Source organism: Vanessa atalanta, chromosome 3, assembly GCF_905147765.1.
Source record: "Vanessa atalanta chromosome 3, ilVanAtal1.2, whole genome shotgun sequence".
Classification (NCBI taxonomy): Eukaryota; Metazoa; Arthropoda; class Insecta; order Lepidoptera; family Nymphalidae; genus Vanessa; species Vanessa atalanta.
This window is the reverse complement of record NC_061873.1, coordinates 11374732-11400363: the sequence shown is the minus strand read 5'-3', so window position 1 is coordinate 11400363 and position 25632 is coordinate 11374732. Positions and strand designations below refer to the sequence as shown.

At 32.2% G+C, this 25632-nt stretch overlaps 1 protein-coding gene across 3 annotated transcripts in view; it reads right to left on the bottom strand.

The window, feature by feature from the left end:
• LOC125077182 overlaps window positions 1-25632 on the bottom strand; it is a 115793-nt gene that overhangs the window by 4206 nt on the left and 85955 nt on the right. Inside the window, exons 4-8 of one of the 3 annotated variants that reach the window (XM_047689024.1) lie at window positions 20388-20570; window positions 18382-18576; window positions 18067-18243; window positions 5173-5268; window positions 1941-2025 (exon numbers count right to left, since the gene is read on the bottom strand). In XM_047689024.1, the coding sequence (XP_047544980.1) occupies window positions 1941-2025; window positions 5173-5268; window positions 18067-18243; window positions 18382-18576; window positions 20388-20570 (736 nt within the window). Of the gene's footprint in view, window positions 1-1940; window positions 2026-5172; window positions 5269-17240; window positions 17260-17330; window positions 17408-18066; window positions 18244-18381; window positions 18577-20387; window positions 20571-25632 lie in introns of those variants that run through there. The other 2 variants (XR_007120733.1, XR_007120734.1) reach the window with 2 other exon arrangements.

The window sequence follows — 25632 nt, the reverse complement described above, 5'->3', positions numbered from 1 at the left end:
AACTTCTGCACTATTTTCTATCTCACTAATAAAACACACTTATAAAAGCAAAAGTTTGAACATTTGTTACTCAATCAGGCTCAATGGACTTTTTGTGACAAAAAATCGTATAGAAATGGACTACATTGTAGTATTTCAAAAAAACATTACTAAACTTATAATAATATAATATCTATACTTATAAAATTATTTGTCCTCGCTGACTAATCGCACAGACAAAACTACTAAGTCTAGAAAGCTGAAATTTGCAACGAAAATTTACTTTACAAGGTAATCTTTTTAGAAACGATTTTTGTCATTTTACTTTAAATGGCGAAATAGGGCTAACTTTATACGAATTCGTACCCGTTTCTTATGTAAAATAATATCAAAGTAAGGTACATATTATAGTGTACTTATATATAAAACGAGTATCAGTGAACGTCCGTGCCTCGCGAAGCCAAACAAGCGTGTCACAATCAATGCTAATGGCTAGACTTCCTGTTGCAGTCACGTGACCCTTATAAAAGTTATATATACTCTAACTATACAATTGAAATGTTTAGATTATTATTTTTTCTTGGCAGGGTATCCTACAAGGTCGTTTGGTTAACCGCCACTATTAGTATCATACGCTCATCAATTATTCTACCTCTAAAGTTTCTTGACCTGATGTCACGGCGTCTTTTGGAAGTGAGCCAGTTTAAATACAGGCACAAATTGATAGATCCTATGGTTGGCGGCTCACTGTAGAAGGAACTATTTATGTTTCTTAAAATACAAGTTCTTAGGGAATGACCGATACTAATCAAATAGTTTGCAAGTATTTCTTCTTAATAAATAAGAAAACAAACTAAGTATAAATCTAGTAAATAATGCGGAGAGAAAAACATCTTAGTACAATAAAGTTGAGTATTAATGTATACAAAAATGGACGGCGTTGATATGATGACGAACGCTACGTAATAAAGAGATTAAACTAATTTCTTATTTAACACTTTCAATATAGATCCAAAACTCAACGTCAGCCAACGGGATTTGGATTCAAAGTATTAAATATTTAGATCAAAAACAAAAGACTGTTGAATGAAATAGTACATCAATACTGATCTTTTTCTGACAAATTAAACGGTGAAAACAGTCGTAAAATATAGAATTTGGCAGACGGTGCAAATTATCGTTTCATATTCCAAATCATAACTTTATACCATTAGCTGTCGAAGAACTCCTAGAAGTAATATTGCTCGAGGAAACTTAATAGATGTCATTCCACTGGTGACAGGTGGTCTGCCTCATTTTTCACCCTAACAATCGGAATTATGATCAAACTCTGCCACTCTACTTTTTTCATTACATATTCTTTCAAACATTTTCTATCGAGTTCCAATCATACATCCGGACCCATTCCATTCCAAATATTATTTATATTGAATGAATACTCATATATTATTATGAAATATATATTTAGTTTTATATAGCCTCACTTCGGCTTGAAAGAATAAGAAATTTAAGAGTACGTTGTATTTATATAAACCCAAGAAACACGGCTTATATTTATATTCGTTAGTATAATATAACCAATATTTTTACGACGTAGTATGAGCTGAGCAGATATGGTATTAAAAGCGTCAAAGAAAATTCGATCTTTAACGTATCTAATAGAGACGATAATTGTCAAAATTTGCTCGCACTTATGCCTTTAATCTGTATTCAACGCTGCATGTAATCTGCATTGGAAAATTACATCGATTCTAAGAGGGGTAGGTTCCCCAACCATACGGGTAATTTAGCTGCTTACGTACTCAATGGATACGCTTAACAATAAGTCCCGGAGTCGGCTTTTACAACGCCTACGGTTTGTGGTAGCTTAATTGTATTCCGCTTGAACCACACGGAATATTTTATAGAGCCAATATTAAGACGCTATTGTACAAAAATATCAAGTATACAATATTACTCACCGTTTCCTGTACTTGTATATGATGAGCACGATGAATGCGTTCCCAATGAACAGCGCCGCTATAAGCAGCGACGGGATCACGATATCTGAAAAAAAATAGAATATTTAGAATACGAATGTTTTTTGAATTAGGAATATCAGTGGTGTGTGGGTATATATTTGCGTGAGTGTGTGTAAATATGAGTTTATCGGCAAACCCCGCGCGTGTTTACAATAAATTATTATATTCTTATCAATGGAAAAAGGTCAAATACGTTTATAACATAATTTTAATAAGCATTAGCCAATCTACGAATAATAGATTTGTAATGCCGTTAATTACACCAACTCACTCACCCTCATATATAAATATACATACATAAATAAATATAGATAAATTTATATGATAAAAAAAAAAATAAAGTGTCAAAGGAACAACTGATATTTCAGAGTTATCTAGCGAGAAGCTGAGCGAAATACTTTTAAATATAAGCGTATAAAATATTTAACTTTTATTTGATATATTCAAGAAAAAAAAAATCCGCAGACATTCATTTGTTGATTTACAAAACGGAATTATAAACATAAACGTACTTTTATTTACTATTAACATTATTTCATGCTTCAACATTCTCTTATTACGAAGCGTCACAATCAACTAGAAATATCGCTCGAGTGAACATCGGTCTCAACTTCGATATTGTATCTGAGAAGTAATAGTTGAAACAATTAGAAGCTTAACTGTGACTCTGTGAGTTAAGCTTGTCCAATTTTATGCACTGTTTAGTTAGTAGCTTATCCTGTCTAGTCGTAACCTTTGCTAAATCCAAATAAAGGACGTGGCACATCTCAAAATTTACAGTAAAACGAATTTGAAGATCATTCGCTAGTCAAATATTATCAATCGTCATTTTAAATGTTCAATAAGAATATTTTCACATTTCAATTTGTAGTAACTACGTAACAAAGAGATGGTCCAGTATTTAGTTACATTTAAATCTTAACCTCGGGTTCTGAATTTCAAATCCAGTGTATTTTTTCAGTGGTACTTGATCATTGAAAAATCATGGGCATCATTGTGCTTATAATTCACAATATATAAATGAATGGTGAAGGAAATCATCATCAGGAAACCCGCATGTATCGGATGTAAATAAGTGTATCCACTAATCCTCCATGGAGCAGAGTTGTTAAATAAACTCCAAAACTTTTCTTAAAATATTAGCACGCTTTAGCCCAGCAGCGAGACATTTACAGGCTGATACTACATCAATTAACATTAAGAATGGCATTTTCATAAAATAATATATTTATACATATAATAGATCAACTGGTGTAAGATTAGTCAAATATATTTTGAACCTTCATCCTAATACCAATACTCAAATACTATTGAAATGTATTTGATAATAATGGGAGTTGATGGTTCCAAATGACAACTGTTGTCATTAAGCTAGTATTGTCAAGTCTGATTTAGAATAATAAACAAAATCAGGCACAAGCCAATTTGTTACCCACAATTTGATACCTGGTTTACTAGTAGATTTAAATTATCATAGAGGCGTTATTCAGAAGCTATTAGCGTGCTACCTGGGGATCAGAAGGCTAACAAATAACTGATAATACGATAAATATATGTAAATGATGATACTAGAGTGTCTATAAAAATGGAATCTTCAATGAGAACATATCTATTATAATAAAATGGTGAAAATTAATGTCGTCAAATGATTATACAATTAAACACATACAATCAAAAACAAATATCATCGATTTGCCATTTGGATTTTAATTATGCCATTAGTTTTTCAAAAAATCTCAGACATTTTTTTTCATTAGCATTAGCAGCCCGTAAATGTCCCACTGCTGGGATAAAGGCCTCCTCTCCCTTTGAGGAGAATATTCCAAATATTCCAGAAGGTTTGGAGCATATTCCACCACGCTGCTCCAATGCGGGTTGGCGGAATACACATGTGGCAGAATTTCGTTGAAATTAGACACATGCAGGTTTCCTCACGATGTTTTCCTTCACCACCGAGCACGAGATGAATTATAAACACAAATTAAGCACATTAAATTTCAGTGGTGCCTGCCTGGGTTTGAACCCGAAATCATCGGTTAAGATGCACGCGTTCTAGCCACTGGGCCATCTCGGCTCAAATATTCATAACACAATTTATTTGTGTTCAAACAGTCAACAACAGTGTGACATTATACGAGAAACTATCAGAAAAATGATATTGATTTGTGCAAGACATTTAGGTACGACTAGAAAAATTCCATTTTAAAATGTAAGGACGAAATACTTGGAATCTGAAATAGATAGTAGATCCGTTGCGCATCAGCGTATCAGGTGGACAATCGGGTCAAAGTTATCGGAATTTCGAATACAAGTGGATCCTTTGAAGATTTAATTCTCGAAGTTGGATACAATTCTCAATGCGGCTATTAGGGATTCCAACTCGTTTCCTCGTCTCCGTAATTTGCATAAATACCAACCCTTTCCTGAGATCCAACTAGCATTTAATGGACTGTTTAATTGTTCGTGATACACTTGATAAGATCTTTGTTATAATAAAAGGAATTTTAAATGTTCATCGATACTACGATTGATTAAAAAAAAATGAATAATTTATACAAGTAGTACAAATATTAGTATTTTGTAATTAGTCAATGTTCTATACTTACGGATCGTTAGGTACAAAATAGTCTTTGTTCTTACTTGGGGTTAAATCTTGCTACATATTTTCAATAAATTCGTGAAAACGTAATAGATAGACAGACTGACAAAGTTACTAATCATCTTTACCAAGTGGCGATAATGGCGACTAGCTCGAGCAAGAGTATTTGTATTATTTTGATATTCACGATGTCGACACGATATTAAGGATTGGGCGCAGAACGAGCTTTACGTGCCTACCGGAAGTGCATTACTGCCAATTTCCTATCTTCGAACTGCAGGTACTTAACAGAAATTCCGATAACTTTTACACCCAAGATTCGAACCTGAAATGTTTTTATCAAGAGGACAAGCAATGCATTTATTTATATATTGTATTATTTATGGACTAATGGCCTTAGTTATATTTAAGATGGCAAAGTTATGTTACAAAGGCAAGCTTATCTCTAGTAGAAATGTCTTCCTTCCCTCAAGTTTGAGTTATATGTTTGTAAATATGTTGATGAATAATCAGTTAAAATAATAAACACTGATAAATACATATAATTAAATAGTAAGTATAATTTAAACTCACCAACTATCATGTTGGCCTCGTTGTGCGGCAGTTTTGTATCTTTATCAGAACTCTCCGGCGCAGAATCGTTCCCGGCGACCTTTGAAGCCGCCTCTTCTACAACAAAGGCATTATTTAACTAAACACAGTACGCAATTTAGTTTAGTACACTTAGAAACACATCATACGTTTTTGGATATAGTATTGAACAGTAAACAAAACTCAACTAAATTAATAAAAAGAAAAAATAAAGTAAAAACAACTTGTTAAGGTCTCATAATTATAAGAAGTCGTAGTCGTAGTCGTAGTACAGGTTGGTGAATTTACATGTGGAAGATTATCATCTGACACATGCTGGATGACCAGCATGTGTATTACCGCATGTGACCACATTATGATTTAAAAACACAAATTAAACACATGGAAGTTCAGCTGTAAGAACTAAAAAAATGTTGTACGTTTAAGATAAATTATAAATGAAGAAAACGATCTCCTCACATTATATTATTTATTTTTATTATTTTTATATAAATTGAAATTTAAATAAATAGATTGAAGATTTAAATATCGAACATTTTTATTTTTTGTTCATTGAAACCTATAAATTTTTAAAACATAAAATTTCCAGTTCTTTTTTTCAGATTAAGTTAAAAAAAAATCCAATATTACTTGTATTAATATAATGAAATGTAACAAAGAACCAATTTGCTTGGTGTATTATCAAATTTATATGGAAACATAAATCAACAAACGTCTAAGAATATAACGTAATGAGAATTTATTGGGTACTTCAGAATCAACGCTAATTACATGAAAGCATGTCAGTTCTCGCTTTCATGCCTCACCGGAATTCACTGTACTCTTTATTTTGAGTGAACATGCAGTTCAATTAACAATAGAGTAAATGCGGTATGTATATATAAAAACCAGTATGTCATGACTTAGCAGCTTACCCAATCTGAAGCTTGATTCTAAGTGAAGTACGAATCAAAGACAAATCTGTAATAATGGTTGGTTTAATAAATATAAACATAGATGCACCCTATAAGTTCCCTCACTGTCATTATCTGACGGGACTACAATCTGACACGCCCGAAGAGAGATCAGAGGCAGCACTAACGGTTGTACGTGCTTTTCAAGGCATGGGAGGTGCGCATTCCTTCCTAACTTTATCACACAATTGAGAATTTCAAAATTAAATGCTTTTTCTAATTCAGTTCTTTTTTTTAAATTCGATTTGGTATTCGTTACCGTGTCATCGGGATGTACAGCCTAATAATATGGTCATTAAACTGACGTAACGGTTCCGACATAATTATAATCACTATTTAATAGGCGATAACTTGCAATAAATATAAACAGTTTATACAACATATTATAATATTTGTTAATATTATAATTGATATTTTAAAACCACACAATACCGGTTGATTAATTGACAACGGTTACCGACATAAGCCGACATAATTGACACAAGGACATTAATTCTAAAAACATTATAGGAAAATACGAAATACATTTAAAAAACATAGTAATTTATTTTGGATATTGCAATATCCTATTTACTTATATACTATGGCAACATTTTATTTGAATGGTAAGTCTGAAACATGACGGTAACCATACATATACTTATGTTTTATGATATCGATAAGTGGGCGGTCAAATTTTAGAAATGGCATCTGGTGGTAAGTGGTCAATACATTGACGGAAACAATTTGCCCAATCCAACTTTGTGCAAGCCGGTCTGGCTAAGTTGTTGGCTATCACGCACTCATCAGATAGATATCAGAAAATAGCAATAAATAGTATTGTTATGTTCCATTTGGATGGTAGCTACTGGATCAAAGGTCATAGCATCGTATTTTCCACGAATGGTTTTGCTATAAAAAACAGACCGGGCTTAGGGGATACATCAAAGCAATGTTGTAGAAAATCTTAGATCTTAAAAAGGCCTACAGCACAACGCATTGTTCAGGTTAGTATGTGTCCATCTTCTAGGGTAAAACACTATTTTTGTTGTCATCCGCAGTTTCGCGTTTACGAAGTCTGACGTGGGGAATTAGGCGAAAATGCCTATTTTGTTCCTTGAAGTTCAAGCTTGCTTCATACCTAATTTCATCAGATTCAGTTCAGTTGTATGGCCGTGGAACGACAGACAGTTACTTTCGAATTTATAATATTAATATAGATTATTAATCCTTTTTCAACTATTTTTTAGTCACAGTTATATGATGAATACTTTAGAAAATATTACCGTTTCCAAATTATGTGCAACGAAAAATCATTCTCTGCGAAACGGGGGTCAGATTGTTACAGCAGAACGATAACCTATAACACTTTAATCTAGATTTCTCATTTATGACATACTCTAAACTAATAAATTTTTTATTAAAATTTATTTTTAATTACCGCCTTCATAGTTTTTCTGTTTGACCTAAAGCTTGACTGGCAGAGGATGCCTTCAGGCATTAAGTCCGCCTTTTGTCCCATTAACTTTATGGTGGTCAATAAAGAATTTAAAAAATATATATATCGTTACTGAAGTATATACTTCATATACTCTCACTAAGCACACTTGTCATTTCCTCTACGAATAAATGGCCGGGGCGAGTCGCAAGTCAACATAAAAATAATAAAGATTAATTGAGAAGGAGTCATAATATACCCTTTTCTTAGGACACAATGTTATAACAATACTGTTGAAACGATAAACAATTTCAACATGAGCGATACAAATTTATTTTCCAACCCCAAGAGATGACCCGTAGCCGAACGACGTAATTTAGCTCAGCACGCATCGGGGAATTAAGAGAAATCAATCTTGATGTAAGAAAACGATTTTGTTGCAACCAATGAACAGAGATTACGATTTAAAATCAACCAATGGCTGTCTTTAATTTGATCTTATCACAAGATTAAAAATAGAAGGACAAATGAAGATATCTTTAAGATTCGAGGCTATTGAATGGTATCTTAAGAATATTATCAGTATCAGCGAAAGATTTGAAGCATCCTTTCTGAAACTGAAAAATTAGCAATTCAAACGGCTCGTACACATAGACCCAGCATTGACGATTCGTCATTAATAATAATTCTTCAGAGAATTGTTATTAATAGGAGAAAAGGTGATCGTTTTTGTATATCATTGAAATTGACATTAAATAACACAATAAAACAAATGAACAATGAAAATATTTAAATAGAAATAGAGTTGTTTTTAAAAATCCCTTGTGAATTATAATTATAACATACAAAGGAAAGAGACAGAGACATAGAGAGAGAGAGAGAGAGAGAGAGAGAGGTCATAACGCGTTTTCCTTACGTGACGATTTCTGCAAGTTCACTCTACTGTAAGACGCGTTAAGAACTTTGCTCCAAAATAGAGAAATTTGTAACCATGGCATGTGCACATACATTCATCATTATTAACATTCACACATACATAAATTCCTCATTAATATCATTATTTCATTCTTCTACGCGAATAGAGTAATATATCCAACACGCTCCTGCTATTATGTCCTCAACTTTATACCACTCCATCATTTCAGCATATCGACCCTCATCTCAGGTGCCGCATAACACGCCATAGACCCGTATTACGAGCCGCTAATTGAGTTATTTTTGGGTATCCTTCGTTCTACGTACTCATAACGTTATGTAACAGTCGAGAAAGTCCTTTTATTGAAATAAGAACAATTTAAATCCATCTCTTGTTAAGGAGGTTTAACTTACTTACAATTATTTACGCAACTGTATCACTATTAATAATAATAAAAGTTTCGTTTAAAAACTAATAGAATATTTGATATAAACATATATTATAAACGATTAATATATTTTATTTATAAGGAAAAACACGTACACGCGTATACAAAGTTATAATACGCTATGTTATGTTGATTGATAGGGTTCTTATCTATCTTCGTCTGTATAATGATTTTATTATATTTATTTATATATATTTTTAAAAAGCATTATCAAGTTATACCTTAATTTAATTCTTGAGATTATCGACTAAAACTGCCAAAAAATTATATAAATGTATTTATTTTATTTTATTATAGTATTACAAAACCTTTATTGTATTATATAACAGTCTAATAATTATATATTATATATATAAATATACTACGACGTACCAACAAATTAAATGAAATAAGCCCCAAAAACATATTTTTGAAATTTATTTTAGTGTGTCCGTTTATGTATTTGTGTGTGTACATGGAATTTGATTTATACACTATTATATTTTAGTGTGTTATCTCAGGCGCGTCATAAGTCACATTTAATGGACTGGATCAATTTTCGTATAAACTAAATACAATGCCTACTAAGTTTACAGACCGTGAAGTTATATGAGACAAGAATATAGTTGAGCAAATATCTTGAATATTATATATTGTAAGCACATATGATTTTGTTTATCCTAATTATATTAAAAATATATAATCGATTCAATTATACGACATATATATTTTAAACAATGTACATAATACCGGCAAACGTTTGGAATGCGTTTTTCCAAACGTTCAAGGCGTGTTTGTAATAAGCAATTGGTGATTCTACTGGCTCGAGGATACCACCAAACATGAATGCTTTGTCTTTGGTTAGACGGTGAGTAGGCCAGTGGAATATAGACACAATGTACATAACATCTTAGATTCCGTAATACATTACGCACTGAGAAAGTAGGGAATACATTTGAGCTAAAAATCCAATGTCATTAACCGTCAATCTCTCATTATCAGGTGACCTACATGATAATCTACCCTTCAAAATAAATTAATCATCAGTCATCGCTGTAAAATTCATAGCAATGATCACAGTCTTTAATAATAAAACGATTTTATCGTAACAGTCATAAGAATATTAATATTATTATAATATTATTATTATTAATAAAAAAAAAAACGTTAAATCCAAAAATTGCGAGAAGACTACATAAGTACTAATTTTGAAGAAATCTTTTAAAAAGTTTCCGCAAAGCAAAAAGGTCTATTTATACTAATAACACTAAGTTCCACGCTAATGGTATTCGGGCGTTGTTAATACGTCACAATGTGCCTTCGTCACTCGATGTTCGCCCTAAGTTATTAAAGTGACCCTCCTGACTTACTTTGAACCTTGGAAATTAACTCCCATCTCCCTTTTATAATCAAATCATAAGCTGTCCCTTTTGTTACGTATGAAGTTGTGAAACTTTCCATGTTACGTAAGTTTGTGTATCTTACAATGAATTAGACTTGGTGAACCAAGGTTGTCCCGAAGTTGGTGTTTACTTTTTATGTGAAACATCTATTCGCGTGAGACCGACGCATGCCGTGACGGAAAACGGCATGTAATTCTCTTACGTCATCATGCCTGTGCTGTGCTGCTGTGGATGTCTCCACTCGCTCGTTAATCGGAATGGTCTCCGTGGCTCGTACATTATACGATTCTATATATGTATATTTTTATATATATATCATAAATTCTTTCAATAATAATTAATTTCGATGTTTCACTACTAAACGTTCCGTTAAGCACTTCAACAAGTTAAAAAAACCCATTTTCAAAGCGGTTGTTTTTTTTTTTTATTAATTTAGATCTCCTTCAATTATGAACTGATTTGGATGATATGATCTCTATGTACTTGACGTCCCATTTAAGAAAATTTAATTTTTTAATTATTTTTTTTTTATCATGCTGAGTTCTTAAAAACTTAGTAAAAATAAATAAAGTAAATTTAATCTTGGTTTTTATTTCATTATCTATCTAACGTATCAATGAACTACGATTGTGTTTAGTGGTTTGATATACTAGCCAGTTTTTATTTTCAAACAATTATGAAATAATTCTTATACAAGTTCCTTTCACTGTACAATTATTATTTTTTTAATTTACGACTTTTAATCTTTTTTTAATTTATCTTAATAACTTTAAAATTGAGGTTGTTTGATTAGTTATGTAACTTATTAAAACTTTCGTAAGTATTTATTGTATTGTAAAGTATTTCGAGCAATAACTTTGAAACAAAGTTTATCAAAAGCAAATCGTTTGCTACATTTAAATTATGTAATAAAACTTAGTAATAAAGTCAAAGACATTACTCGAAATATAAATTCGTTTACAACCCACACGCAAACAAAACAAGTATATAAATACCTCTATAAATATAAAACCTCCTTTGTTAGAAAAAAAAAAAAACTTTTTTAATTGCACTTTAACGAAGGATCCTCGCAATAATTACGAGTGTCTCGTGTCTTCACTTTGTGTACACTCTCGACATGAATAGAGCTCTTATAATAAGCCGGGACTTTTTTGCGATATTAAGACTTATTCTTTTGTAAATATGTATTTTTTAAACACAAAATACTCAGTGTTCTTATTTCAAAAAAAAAACTTGCCATTTTGTAATGGTAACACAACAAAGTTTTGAAACTTTATATGTTTTAGGTACGTACGCATACATTCTTGTGGACTTAAAAAAAATAACTTAAATGTTTTACTTGTATGTATATTAGCATATTTTAAGCTGACTGTACCTAAGCATTGATTAAAAATAGAATAATTATTTCAAAAACAATTAAAAGTTATTATGACCAGCAAAGTTAAGGTTTTTTCCAAACAAAGCATTCACAAATACTAATTTTGTTTCGCTCGGAAATTCAAATTTGAATTATTTAAAGTAACAACAATCTTAAACGTCTTACATTACATCCCGAATATTTAATTGTAATTGTTGCTTTCGTCTAACTTCGGAGCTTCGCACTAGTTAAAAATACGCGTCCGTAAAACGTCATACATCTTTAATTCTTGCAGCTGCGCACATCTCTCGTAATGAATAGTCATCTATATCTGAATTATAAAACTGGAGAGTTTGTATGCTTCGACGCTAACCTCAGAAACCTTGAAGTTCAATATGAATTATTTTTATGTTAGGTAGTTCATTTCGAGCGGAGATTTTAACATAAATGCCAACCAAGCTGGCAAAGTATATTGATAAGTACTAAGCTAAGATGTACATGGTTCTATTCCCATAATAAATACAACAATATATTTACATTTTCTTCAAGACTAGCCAGCTACTCAAGAGGTATTATAGTAAAAAAAATATGTTTCTTTCGCTTTGATAGTCCGATTGAATGGCAATCCAAAACAACCGCTTACCCCCGATCGCTTGATCGCAATACAAGTTTCACATAAAAAATTTCACCGTAGTCTCGTTGATATAAAATTCGTTCAAAATCAAATATAACTAATTTCATTTTCAATTAAGAGTTGAACATAATCTACTTTGACCTTTATAGTAATTAAAGTTTTAACTAGTTTTAACTGAAATAAAGCGCGATAAGTGATTAAACTTTGCTGCTAGTTTAATGAACTAGACTTTGTTCCCACAATGGATGAACGTTAAAAAACTTCAGCTGTTATCGACGTATATTATCTTACTGGTATCTTGAAGGGAGAAGTTATTTTTCAACAAACCCGAGACCCGAGAGATATAGAACTTTATAGTTTAATAGAACAGTTTTAAGATGTTTGTATATTATGATGACGTCCTTACCACCTGATGCCAAGGCCGCCAATCTTTAGGTAGACCAGTCAAGTAAAGTTATCATAAGTCACACAAGCGTGTGCGCAAACACTGGCACTCTCTAACTCTAATTCGTCTAATCTGACAGGACTGGCAAGAGTTCAGGCTAAGGACCAACGGCTTTAAATGCTTTCCGAGATACGGTAGTGTACCTTCCAACTTCTGGACTCCGGGCTGTTACTGAGAATTTTTCAATAGACGAACCCCATAATTATTTTTTTTGTCTTGTCAGGACTTAGAGGTCAGACTTATTATAGCGACGTAAATTATACTAAATGTTTAGATGTACGTTCAAAGAAATGGAAGTCAGTTTGGGAATGTTTTTAGTAAAACTAATGTAGTTTAATTAGCTACAAAACTTTTTTACAATTGTAGATATATCTAAAATTCTTTTAAAACAGTTCGTAACAACATCGATCTATTTTATACAGCTGTTCTACTGCTATAATTGACGTCGTATCTTAGTCGTGAAATGTTGAAAACGATCGTTGATACGCTGTTTGATGCCAGTATTCACTTTCGGACATTTAACGATCGCTTTCTATCAGTTCCGTTACAGATATCAATATATATATGAAGATAGCGTGATCAAATTGTAATTCTAAAACAAAATGGTAGCTATAATTAATTTCATATTTTTTACAGTTATATTTAGTATAATTAATAATTCCTGTTCCAATGTAATAATTTGAGGAATATCGTAATAAGTTCCAAAGACAATACATGTAATAAAATTTGTTAAAAAGTAACAAAAGTAAAAACGAAAAATACATCACGAAATATCCAGAACTATTACAATTCACCCAACTGACACCTCATTCAATACCTCCTATAACTTCAAAGGCTCGCAAGCGATAAACTTTGAAAAAAAAAAGTACACAATAGTCGAACTGAGCACAATTTTGAAGCCGTTACAAAATTCAACCGTGCGTGAAATAGAATGTCATGTTTATGAGAAATCAATAAACAAAGTTACGAGCGACTAATAAATACCCAATGAATTTTATATGACTTAAACGATGGTAGATATGAAATCTATAGCAATATTATAGATACAAAACCCTGATTGTTGATCATTCAAGGTCAAACTACTGAACCGAAATTAATGAAATTTGGTATGAAGCAAACTTTTTTAAGCATAATACCTGACAACCAAACAACACCACCATGTGACAAATACAATAAATGATAAATGACAACTAAGTATGTCATTAAAAAAATATATATCGAAAAAATCTCGACAGCCCTATTCGTTTTTCTCTATTCTACATTGTGGTGATATTGGCACACTAAGATCACATGACTACAACAATGTATTAAATATCTGCTGCTGCTGTCTTACCCTTCAAGGTGAAAGTTTAGAGATCCTCCAATGCGAAGGAATAAACATGTGGTACATTAGACGCGACACACACGTCTCGATATTTTCCTTCATTGCCGAGCACGAGATGGATTATAAACTCAAATAAGTAACACATGTAAATTCGGCTTACTTGGGTCGGAACAAGCAATCTTCCATCTTGGGATAGTTCAGTGATTAGGACACATTAATCCTAACCGAATATTGTGTTTAGTAACTGTGGCCATTTATTTTAGTAATTTTTTTTATTTTCATAATCTAACATATTTACTCAAAACATTTATGGTAAAATTATACCATAATCATAATAGTGAGTCGAAACAAAAGCCATAAAAGGTTAACTACCGGCAATTTAACGATATTATCTGAACATTATTCTATTGTTAATTAGTTGGGGTTAATTATGTTGTGTTTAAATAACTACCTATTTTACGTCACGTTAGTAAAATAAGATGGCCTTATTGTTGAAGGCGTGTATACTATATATACATATTACCACCCGCCCTGGCTTCGCTCGAAAGAATAAGGACCAACATAAAACATTTATATCATAATACGTATAACTCTCCTAGTCGGTATATGTTTTCCGTACCCTTCAACAATTATCGTTATATTTCAGCCTAATTGCACAAAATCTTAATGAATTATACACCTGCATCTTTAAGCACTCGTGTGTAAGTCCATTAGTGAAAACGGTATACAAATCCGTTGAGATTTTCTTAAGTTACACGCATTCAGAAAAACTCACAGAATAAAAGTTCAAACAGACTGACGGACGGACGCAGCGGGGGTCTTTGTTTTATAATAATTACGAATTGACAACTGTAACTTCGTTTGTTCCGTAGACCATTTCACATTAACCATTAAACAGCCGACTGATGTTAATATATACATAAATATACATTTGTTATAACGTACTGTAGAATTAAGGTTAAATTAAAGTTAGTAATAATTTTCATACTGGAAATTGTATTACATTTAAATGTATTATTTCCTTGATGAAAAAAAGTAACTACTTACTGAGTTTATAGCAGGTTCTTCGCGGTAGAATCTACATTCCGAAACGGTGTTAGTTTTACGGCTTATTTAACATTACAAAAACACAGCAATGCTGCATTGCTTGAAAAAGGTATTTGATCAATTAAAAATATTTCTTCAATACAAATATTATTCTACAATTACTCAACGTTAAGGTTAAACAAACTATATCTACAAACATATACAATTTTCCATATTGGACTTAACCTGTTTTCGACTTTGAAGAACTCTATCGATCGATTTTATCCCCCCAGGGTGGGTACCACCCACTCATTAGTTATTTTACCGCTAACGGCAATACTTTGTATACCTGTAGTCTGGTTAGAGGGGTAGTGTAAGCCTAGAGTACAAGCAAAGGGACATAAGATCGTTGGTGCAAAAGTTTTCGGTAGAATGACGGTAAAAGGATTTGTTAATATTTCTTTCAGAGCTAGAGTCGAATGGGGTACCATCAGGTGGTACATCTATTTTTACTTTTTTTTACACATAATTATTTTATGAGTTCGAATCGAATATATTTATTTAAAGTTTTTCTTTAATTTTGTAAAATCAGATAAATCAATAATTAAAATTAAATTTAAAAAAACTAATTTATTTTACGGTTAAGTACTAAACAGTACCATGTCTTAGTTGTGTACACTTTGATTAAACAAAGACAAGAGATAACTTAATAAATAAATATATTTAGCCGTCGACATATATATCATATATCTCGACATATCTCGACAACAGCATCATCACTTAAAAGAAACATTTATATTTCCAAATATAGGTAATCTATATAAGATATTCAGAGTAAAGACCAAAAATCATTATTATAAACTGTATTTTATATTCCATTCAACTTTCAATCGACAAAGTTAAATTATTGTATCAAAACATAATTATTTTGATAATTATCAAAACACAACAACACAAATATGTTTACAAATAAATATTTCCAAATCTATATAGAGTCGTGAATATATTATTTGAATTCATTTGTAGCTAACTAATGTTTGAACTTTAAAATGTATTTGTAAATATAATTATTAATGTTAAAAGTCGAGACATAAGCCCTTTTATTATTTAATAATTGATAAACAACTCTGTATCAGCTTCAAACTCTAATTCAATATCGCTTTGATAACATTTTTTTTTTAATACATTTAATACTTTATATGATAAGCGTCTATTTCGTCTAACATTATCGTATCTTTTAACGTGTTCCAGTAGTTCAATAATATATTTTTTTATGCTATTAAAATGCGGACGGGCAAAGGTGCCACCTATTGGTAAAGGATCACCACTGTTCATAGATATTAGCACCGTAAGAAATGATAACCATTTTTTACATTGCCACTAACATTAGAAACTGAGATGTTGTGGCCCTTGTGTCTTTAATTACACTGGCTCACTCACCCTTCAAGTCGAATCACAACAATACTAAGTACCTATTACTGCTCGGCGCTTGAATATGCTAAAGTATTAAAGGATGTTTATGAAAGTCCTACCAAGTATAAGAGTTTGTAAATTTGTAATGTTGTAAACGAAATATACAAATAAAATTAATTATCTGTTAACGTGACGTGAAGTCGAAAATTATTCTATATTTTTTAAATATTTATGAAATAAAGGAATTAATTTTACATCTTACATAAAAAAATATATGCAAAATAAGTGCTTAAAAGTTACAATAAGTAATGATCACAGGCGATTCAAACTTACCAGGAAAATACATATGAAAAAGGATAATGGCACTATCAATATGTTTGTTTAATGTTTTTCAAAACGGTATGCAAGGATTTAAAATACGCGTCAAAATACATATATATATTGTGTTATGATTTACGATGTATTTATATTTAATAGATTTTTCTACAGTTTATTTTAACATTTTATGGTTTTATGAAATGCTGCTAGCATTCTTGCCATCTTCAGATTTAATTAATGGCTTAACAATTTATATTAAATCATTTTTAACTATTCGAGTAAGTTCTAATCAAATATTTACAAATTAAATATCATTTTTGTTGGTTGTGATAATTCAAAATATATCGAATTATAACATTGTAAAATAGTTAACTATAAAAACCCCCGAAAATAATAAAAATAACGATACCCTCTCACCGAAACAATAAATCCTTACAGAGAACAATCACGAAATCACATAAAAAATCACTATTATAAAGTTAGAAAATATTTTATATCAAAACTCACTTTTTTATAAACACGTACTTGACACGCTACTGACAAAAATATCAATTTGAGATCCGAACGACCGCTGCCGATGCCAAATAACGAATACACGAAAACTTGACTGAAGTAGGAAGCTCTCGGAACGTTCAAAATAATAATATTCACCTTCACACAAAAATCAACTGTACGTCGCATTAATAGCACCGATAATCATATATCACGCAAATAATAGTAAATAATCGTATAGAAACCGAAACATATATTGTTGTTACTTTCGCTCGTAAGGTATACCACATGTATAAAAGAGAAGACAAATGTCTACTGCGCATGCTCGTATTTTTTCACGTAGTGAAGTGAATAATAGAGACGGACAACCTAAGTTTATGAATTAAACCTTTAAAAGTAACGGTTTAAAAATAAAGGGCTTTCATTGCCAGAGATTCCTACTAATTATCAAGAATAAATAAAGAAAAATTGTCATAAATGACAGAATGACTCTTCTCTATATTTGATTTTTCCTATAATTATTATATCTAAATTGTCTGCCAACATTTTTTTTTTTCATTTGTGTATACAATTTTACTAAAGAAATTATAATTTGTAACATTAGCAACTAAAATGAAATTAAGTAAATACCTTTAATAACATTATAAATATAAAATTTATGAATTCCATTAATTGCAATGGAATTCGAAACACCAACGATTTTGGCCACATTTTTTTTTAAAGTAGCGGGATAATAATATTATGTACATACCTATACATGAAGGTAGAGTATCATTCCACCTATTATCATCATAGCACCATACAACTCGCGCCCTCTGCAGCGTGTCCTCGAAGACGAAGTTGACATTGCACATGTAGTGCGCCACATCTTCGTTCCGGTACACTAAGTAGCCGCTAGATGGCGCTAGTAACGTAACACAACCTATACCTGTTGATAATAGTATGTCATAGATGGCGCTTTTACACTTTTTACATAACACTTTTTTATATATTTTAAAATAATTTATTTATCGCATTAAAAAATACTAAAAAGATTATAATAATAATGCTTTTATTATAAACTTACTTTTATAATGAAACAACACGCCCCTCTTGGGAAAGGCGCCTTTAGATCTAGCTTCAACAATAATTTCCACTGTGTCTGTGGTGGAAGTCAGGCGGGAAGGCAAGTCGACTTGTTCGCAAGTCGACAATAAAACATTACCATTCGAATCTTCGACCGACACGTAGTCAGTACACTCATTTTCGAACGGTCCTATACCTGGAAAAAAATACAAAATATTCTTTAGTGTATTTTTTATACGACAAGGAAGGGTTTATATTATTTTAGCATTATTTCGACATCATGCATGTATATTGTTTAGTTAGCTCCTAAATTACTTATCACTTTTCACACTTAAGGTGATTAGATTAGTCGTTAGCGTCGTTGTGTAATAATCACGTCAGTTTCATAGTAAAGAAACCTGCACTACTAACAATATATAACTTATCAACAAAATTTAAAACAATGTAGATCATATTATGTGTCCTTAATTTTAGAAATGTTAATATTAAATATCTACCAGGTACCAACCAAGTATCTGATGTTGAAACTCGAAACTAAGAAAGACACGCTGGATTATTGCTCGCAAATGAGACGTTCTTTCGCCATTGCGGCACGAAACCAACACTTTTCTTACGCAATAATTCTACTTCTGGCGTACTCAGTGTCAATAGAATTAGAGATATTGGACATAAAACCGAAAAGTCTTATAAATAATTTTATATCACATGTAGACGATTCTCCTGCAAAAACATTCTCAGCCCGAACTAAAAACCTGGCTGTAATTACGCTCTCGTTCCTAGAGTAAAGCCGTTGATTTTCCAAATACTTATGTATGTATGTCTCCCCATTTAATTAATTCATCTCATCGGGCTATCAGTACAAAGGAAGAGAAAGAATCAGGGAACAGTATATTATTATTTCAAAGTTCAAAAACATGCTTCAAAAATGTTCCTCTCTACGAACGTAAGAATAAAATAGGTCGTACGTCATTTCTTACTCTGAAATTATTATGATACGCGCGAAGTTTTATATCAGCACTCAACGCTCATTCAACGTCCAAAGTTGGAATATTACATTACAAAAACTATGTATAAAACTGACTGTTTTCATTTCACTGAGCGCAATCCCAATAATATATCGTAATAATTTTATAAGACGGAAACTTTTGTTTGTTTGTTCCGAATCCGCACAAAAAGTTTTAAACTTACATACATTGCAGTTATTACACATTAATTTAATAAATCATGACGCTTACACTCAGCAATGGAGTAGTAGCTTCGGAAATGTTGTATATTCACAGAATATATTACGAGAAAAAAACTTGGAGCGTATTTAGATAAGTCAAATAAGTAAATTAACATCAGTGCGGTACAGTTAATCGCTTGAACCAGCTGAGATTTATATTGATTCTTTAAAAATATTGTATTATTATAAACTTAAAAGGATTATAAATAATTTTGCCTATATCATCCTCACGATTACCGATTACCTGCCTACCGTTTGCCAGAAGAAGAAAAACTGTGGTAGCTACTGCAATGTATTTAAGGGACTTAATTGGATAAGGATTAATGCTGTATTGTTTAAAACCGCTTCGTAAATAAGTCATTATTTCTCGTAAAACGTAAAGGATAAAAAATAGTTATTTTGCATTATCCCTAAGAGATAGACACGTACCATCGCGGACTACATTGTAGACCTTTTTAAGGTGTACAATACTGTACTACATTATTTTGATCTATCTCGTAGGGTTCTGCCAGCGTTTAGAAGGTAAGCGCAAAAAATGTTTTTATCTTCGACATCACAGTAGAAACCTCTAAAATTATCACAGTTTTTCAACAAAACAATGCTTTTACTATACATACAAACCTTACAAAGGGACAGACAGTAGGAAGCGACTTTTTTATAGTATGTAGTAAAATATAGATAATATATAGTTTACCTTACGATAGGCGATGAAAATTAAGGTTGGGTTTGGTTAGGTTTGGTTTGGATTAGTTTTACAATAATGTGCAGTATAAATAACTTACTTCTCAAACTAACATCTAACAGTGTTATTCGGATCACTTGCTCGGGATTCACGCGAAGTTTCCACCGGCACTCGTCTCCGACATAGAAGTGCGGATAGCCAGGTGTCCGGATATACCCCTCGCTGTCCGGGCCCCTCTCTGTTATATACACCTCACGATTGCAATAGTGAATCGATAATAGATCTGAAACAAAATAAAAATTTATTGTTACATTTTTAACGAAATATTTAATTATTTATACAACTGGTTAGAGATTTCATATTTTTGTAACTGAAACTATTTTTGTAATTTTGTAATGTTATGTATTTCTATAGAAAACAGCCAAGTATAGAAGAGATAATCAGGTATATATATATATATAAAATCGAAATTACATTAGCAGCCTGTAAATTTCCCACTGCTGGGCTAAGGCCTCCTCTCCCTTGAGGAGAAGGTTTGGAGCATATTCCACCCCGCTGCTCCAATGCGGGTTGGTGGAATACAAATGTGGCAGAATTTCGTTGAAATTAAATACATGCAGGTTTCCTCCCGATGTTTTCCTTCAACGCCGAGCACGAGATGAATTATAAACACAAATTAAGCACATGAAAATTCAGTGGTACCTGCCTGGGTTTGAACCCGAAATCATCGGTTAAGATGCATGCGTTCTAACCACTGGGCCATCGCGTTCTAACCACTTCAAAATCGAAATACCACTAATCAATCACGAAATCTCAGAAACTATAACACCTTGAAACAATATATATATTAATAACAAACTTGAAATTTAGCAGTACGTTCCTTTTGGAACGGATTTTACGAAACAATCCACTCGTAAGGGGCAGGGGTTGGAAGTTTGTGTTTTATGAATTTCGCGCTGATAAAGCCGCAGGTTCACCTAGTGTTATATAGTTGAAGTACACTCTTTTCTTTCTCTCTCATAATTCAATGAAACGTTAAACTCACACGACCGGAAATAATTCTAATACGGAACGTTAAACAGATATAATATTATATACAATGACAAATATGATGTATACAAATAATAAGGAACTGCTTGTAAATGTACCACAATGGCCGATAGCATACAAAACATTGAATAGAATAGAGATCATTGAGGTCACAAAAATAGTTTCCAATATTACATTAATAAATATAAATTAACATGCTGTAAATATGCAATGGCTAGGCTAGCCATAGCCTCAGTATTCATAGCCTCAAAGAAAGAGGAGTCTTTCTTTGAGATTATGAATTCCACCACGCTGCTTCAGCTCGGGTTGGTGGATTAATATAAATAATTAAACCAAATAAAATTAATTAACATAAACATTACAATTAAGCTAAATAAATATATATTTGTTTATTATAATATCCTTAACATCAATTTTATATTTATTAAGAGAGAGATGAACTATTAATTGATTAAATATAGAACAGTCTCGTATGTATATATAGAACGTAAAACAAACCTACCCTAAAATAATAGACTACTTTTGGATGGCAACTGGATTCACGACAGACTGTACCTACGATAAAATTTCCGATGACGGTACACAATTAATGTCAATAGAAATGTTTCCTGGAACCTGACAACATAAAAGGTATTAAATAATTGAATTATGTCCGATCTGATCTTATTTTACGGCTCTACTTAGTAATGTACATTTATTATATTACAAACAGCTTACATCATTGGATAGAATAAGTAAATCTTAAATATTATTGGTCAAAATCCGGACAAACACCAATAAGGTATCTATATTGCATCTCATTCTCAGTGTTAAAGGAAAAAAACATCATAATAAAACGTGTCGAATGAAACTTTGACAGTTGACAAACGTGGATCACCCAAAACCCCACAGAAATTACTGACTGTTTCTTTATTCCTACGAAGACTAATATCGTATAATAATTATCATTAATATTATTGTTGATCTTTATATTACTAATAAATAAAGAGGCGTTAAAAATTTAATTTGTCTAAGTTCATATTTCCATAATGCTCTTTACGACCCCAATTCAGTATTCAAACATTCCAAGTCATCAATAAACATCTTAAGCTGCCAGTCCCAGAAATGTCGCTGTCATATCCATTGAACTATGATCGTTTCATTTTATTCGATCATAAATTATCTTTAACATTAAACTCTCGTACTGACACTACATTGCTCTCTTTAATAGGAGTCTCTAATTGATAAGATGCATAATGGGAATAAATTTATCATTTTATAACTCGTACCTCACTTCGTTCCTGTGAATCTTTGAAGGAGTCTACGTTTTAAACTTGCCGACCCGCCGATGTGTCCTTTAGATATAGATTTTGGACTATATCATCTTGAAAATATAACTTCTTGGACTTCTAGTATAAATAATATGATGACAAACATTATTATTCAATATTTGTTCTATTATATATAAAGAATTGTGTTCGCAAATATAAGTGCACTAGTTTGCCATTTTAATAATTCGATGAGACAAACCCGACACGACTGTAAATGGAACAGGTGTAGGAACGACGGGCTTTCTGAAACACGGGAGTCCAATACTGCCAACTTATAGCCTAAATAATGTTACGAATTTCTACACTGAATAATCCAAAAACTTTCAATTGGTCACCTATGGGTTCTGTGCCCATAAAAGCTGGCCACTCGTCCAATTAAGTCACATAACAATATAAGTTATACAGCATTTTACTTAATCTAAAAATCGACGAAGGGTAATAATAATCTCGTTATTAAACAAAGGAAAAGTACTTTACGGTTACAATCCCGCCCCACAAACTGTGGAAAATATGAAAATCCACAGGAATAATTCATTGATTTAAAGATAACGTTGGTCACGCAATACTGTACATTCATAATGGGACTTTTAAACGATAATACTGCCTATGTTACATTTTCATGATTGTTTTCTTTGTTAACTTATTTGCCCATAGAACTCTGAAACAGAGCGTAAATGTCCCACTCTTTAACAAAGATCTCCTATTACCGAGCTCGGAGCTAGTTCCACCACGTTGCTCTGTCTAACTCTGTCAATCTGTTGCTCTTTCACGATCAAAGCACTGAAACGATTTTTATCAAATTTGTTTTCAAGCAAGCTTAAACTCGAAGGAAGGACGTAGGCATACTTTTCTATGCCTAGCACCAGATTACCAACCTATAGTATCACCTCAATTTCCTTCAACACCGAGAATGGTGATCATAAGCACAGATTAGGCACGGAAATGTTGCTACCCCGATTTAAATACTTGGTGTTCACATATACTTGATACGTGATTCGATACACGTGATTTCGCTTAATTTGAGTTATCGAGAAAGATCAATGACGTCCACCCCTTGAATGATACATATGTTCGCATTCTTTTCGTTTCTGGGATACATAGTTAAGAGTATTAAGTAAGTAAATTAAAGAATCAGCCTGTTATATTTTATTGCTGGGCCTCTTTTAAAGAAGAAAGTTTGAATTCCATTTCAAGTTGGTACAGTGAAGTTTGGAATGTTACAAAATAATCCGACACGTATAGGCTTACTCATGATGTTTTCCTTGCCGTCAAGCAAGCATGAATAATTAAACACAAATTAGGAACATATTCCCTTGTTGTTTCCTAGATTTGTACACTTTACCTTCGGTTTAGATCAAAGATCATGATGGTAGAGTTTTGTGCAACTCCGTCTGAGTAGGTACCATAAGATATTGTATCGATAAAAAGCGATACTTAATATAGTTGTGTGTCGGTTTGAAGAGTGAATAAGCCTGTGGAATTATTTGCATAAGGGACTCTCAAGGTCGGTGGCATATTGGAGATGTTAGCAATGGTTATTTTTCCTTACAGCGCTATTGTCTATGGACGATGCTGACCACTTACCGTAACCTGGGCCATAAGCCTACCTACATTATAATAATAATCTCTACTTTAAAAATGTGTTAAACATTTATGATAAGTCAACTATATGAACAAATACTAGTAAATACATTGAATTATGACCTATTGTGGGGTTAATACGGTGTTTTTGAAACGTTCGTGTTTATCAAATAGTTTCATTATTGTAATTTTAATTAACACATAAGTGAGGGCTAACTGACATAAGCGTTTATGACGCAATGCTCCCTTAAATAGCCTTTGTGTACGTATCGACTAATGTTTACGTTGCTACGGACGAGCGACCTTGAACCGCGCCTTGTGCTTGAACCGTAGGTAATCGTAGTACCTGTGAAAATATTTTCATTTCTAGAAAATATAGACCTCTAACGAAATATTCAAACCAGTTAAAAAAAACATTTCCAACTCAATTCAAATTTCAAATTCGGTTTTACATGAAGGTATGTAATTGTCGAAAATCGAAAATGTTAGTTTGACTTAAATAAAGCCAAATCTAGCTGAGATGGTCCTGTGGTTAGAAAGCGTGCATCTTAACCGATGATTTCGGGTTCAAACCCAGGCAGGCTCAACTGAACTTTCATGTGCTTAATTTGTGTTTATAATTCATCTCGTGTTCGGCGGTGAAGGAAAACATCGTGAAGAAACTTGCATGTGTCTGATTTCTGAAACAAAATTCTGCCACATGTGTATTCCATCAACCCGCATTGGAGCAGCGTGGTGGAATATGCTCCAAACCTTCTGCTCAAAGGGACAGGAGGCCTTAGCCAGGCAGTGGGAAATTTACAGGCTGCTAATGTAAAGCCAAATCATGGTTATCCATGCAAATACCGAGTATTTAATTTGGGGTTTGCAACGCTTACGTGCTAAATGTATTCTTATGAACCACAACTCTCGGCTAGGGGATAGTCGTCTCGGACTAGGTATATAATAGTACGCCTATATTCTTCCTTGGAGTTCAAGCTTGCTTGATAGCAAATTTCAGGAAATTCGGTTCTGTGGTTTGGTCGTGACAGAGCAACAGACAGACAGACAGAGTAAGATAGACAGAGCAACGTGTTGGAACTAGCTCCAAACTCGCTGATATAATAAAATATTTTTGTAAGTTAGTTAATTTTTTTTTTTTGTTTATTTTTTTTTTTTTTCTTTCTACGTCATTAATTAACTTAAATTCTGTGTTCCTTTTGTCATTTCTTTTTTATCTTCTTATTTTTACTCATGTGGTGTGATCCAAATAAAGACTTTATCTATCTATCTATCTATCTATCTATCTATCTATCTATCTATCTATCTATCTATCTATCTGATAGGAGAGGAGATTTTTGCTAAGGAGTGTGGCATTTACGGTCTGTTTCAGAATTCTATGGACAAATAAGTTAACAAAGAAAA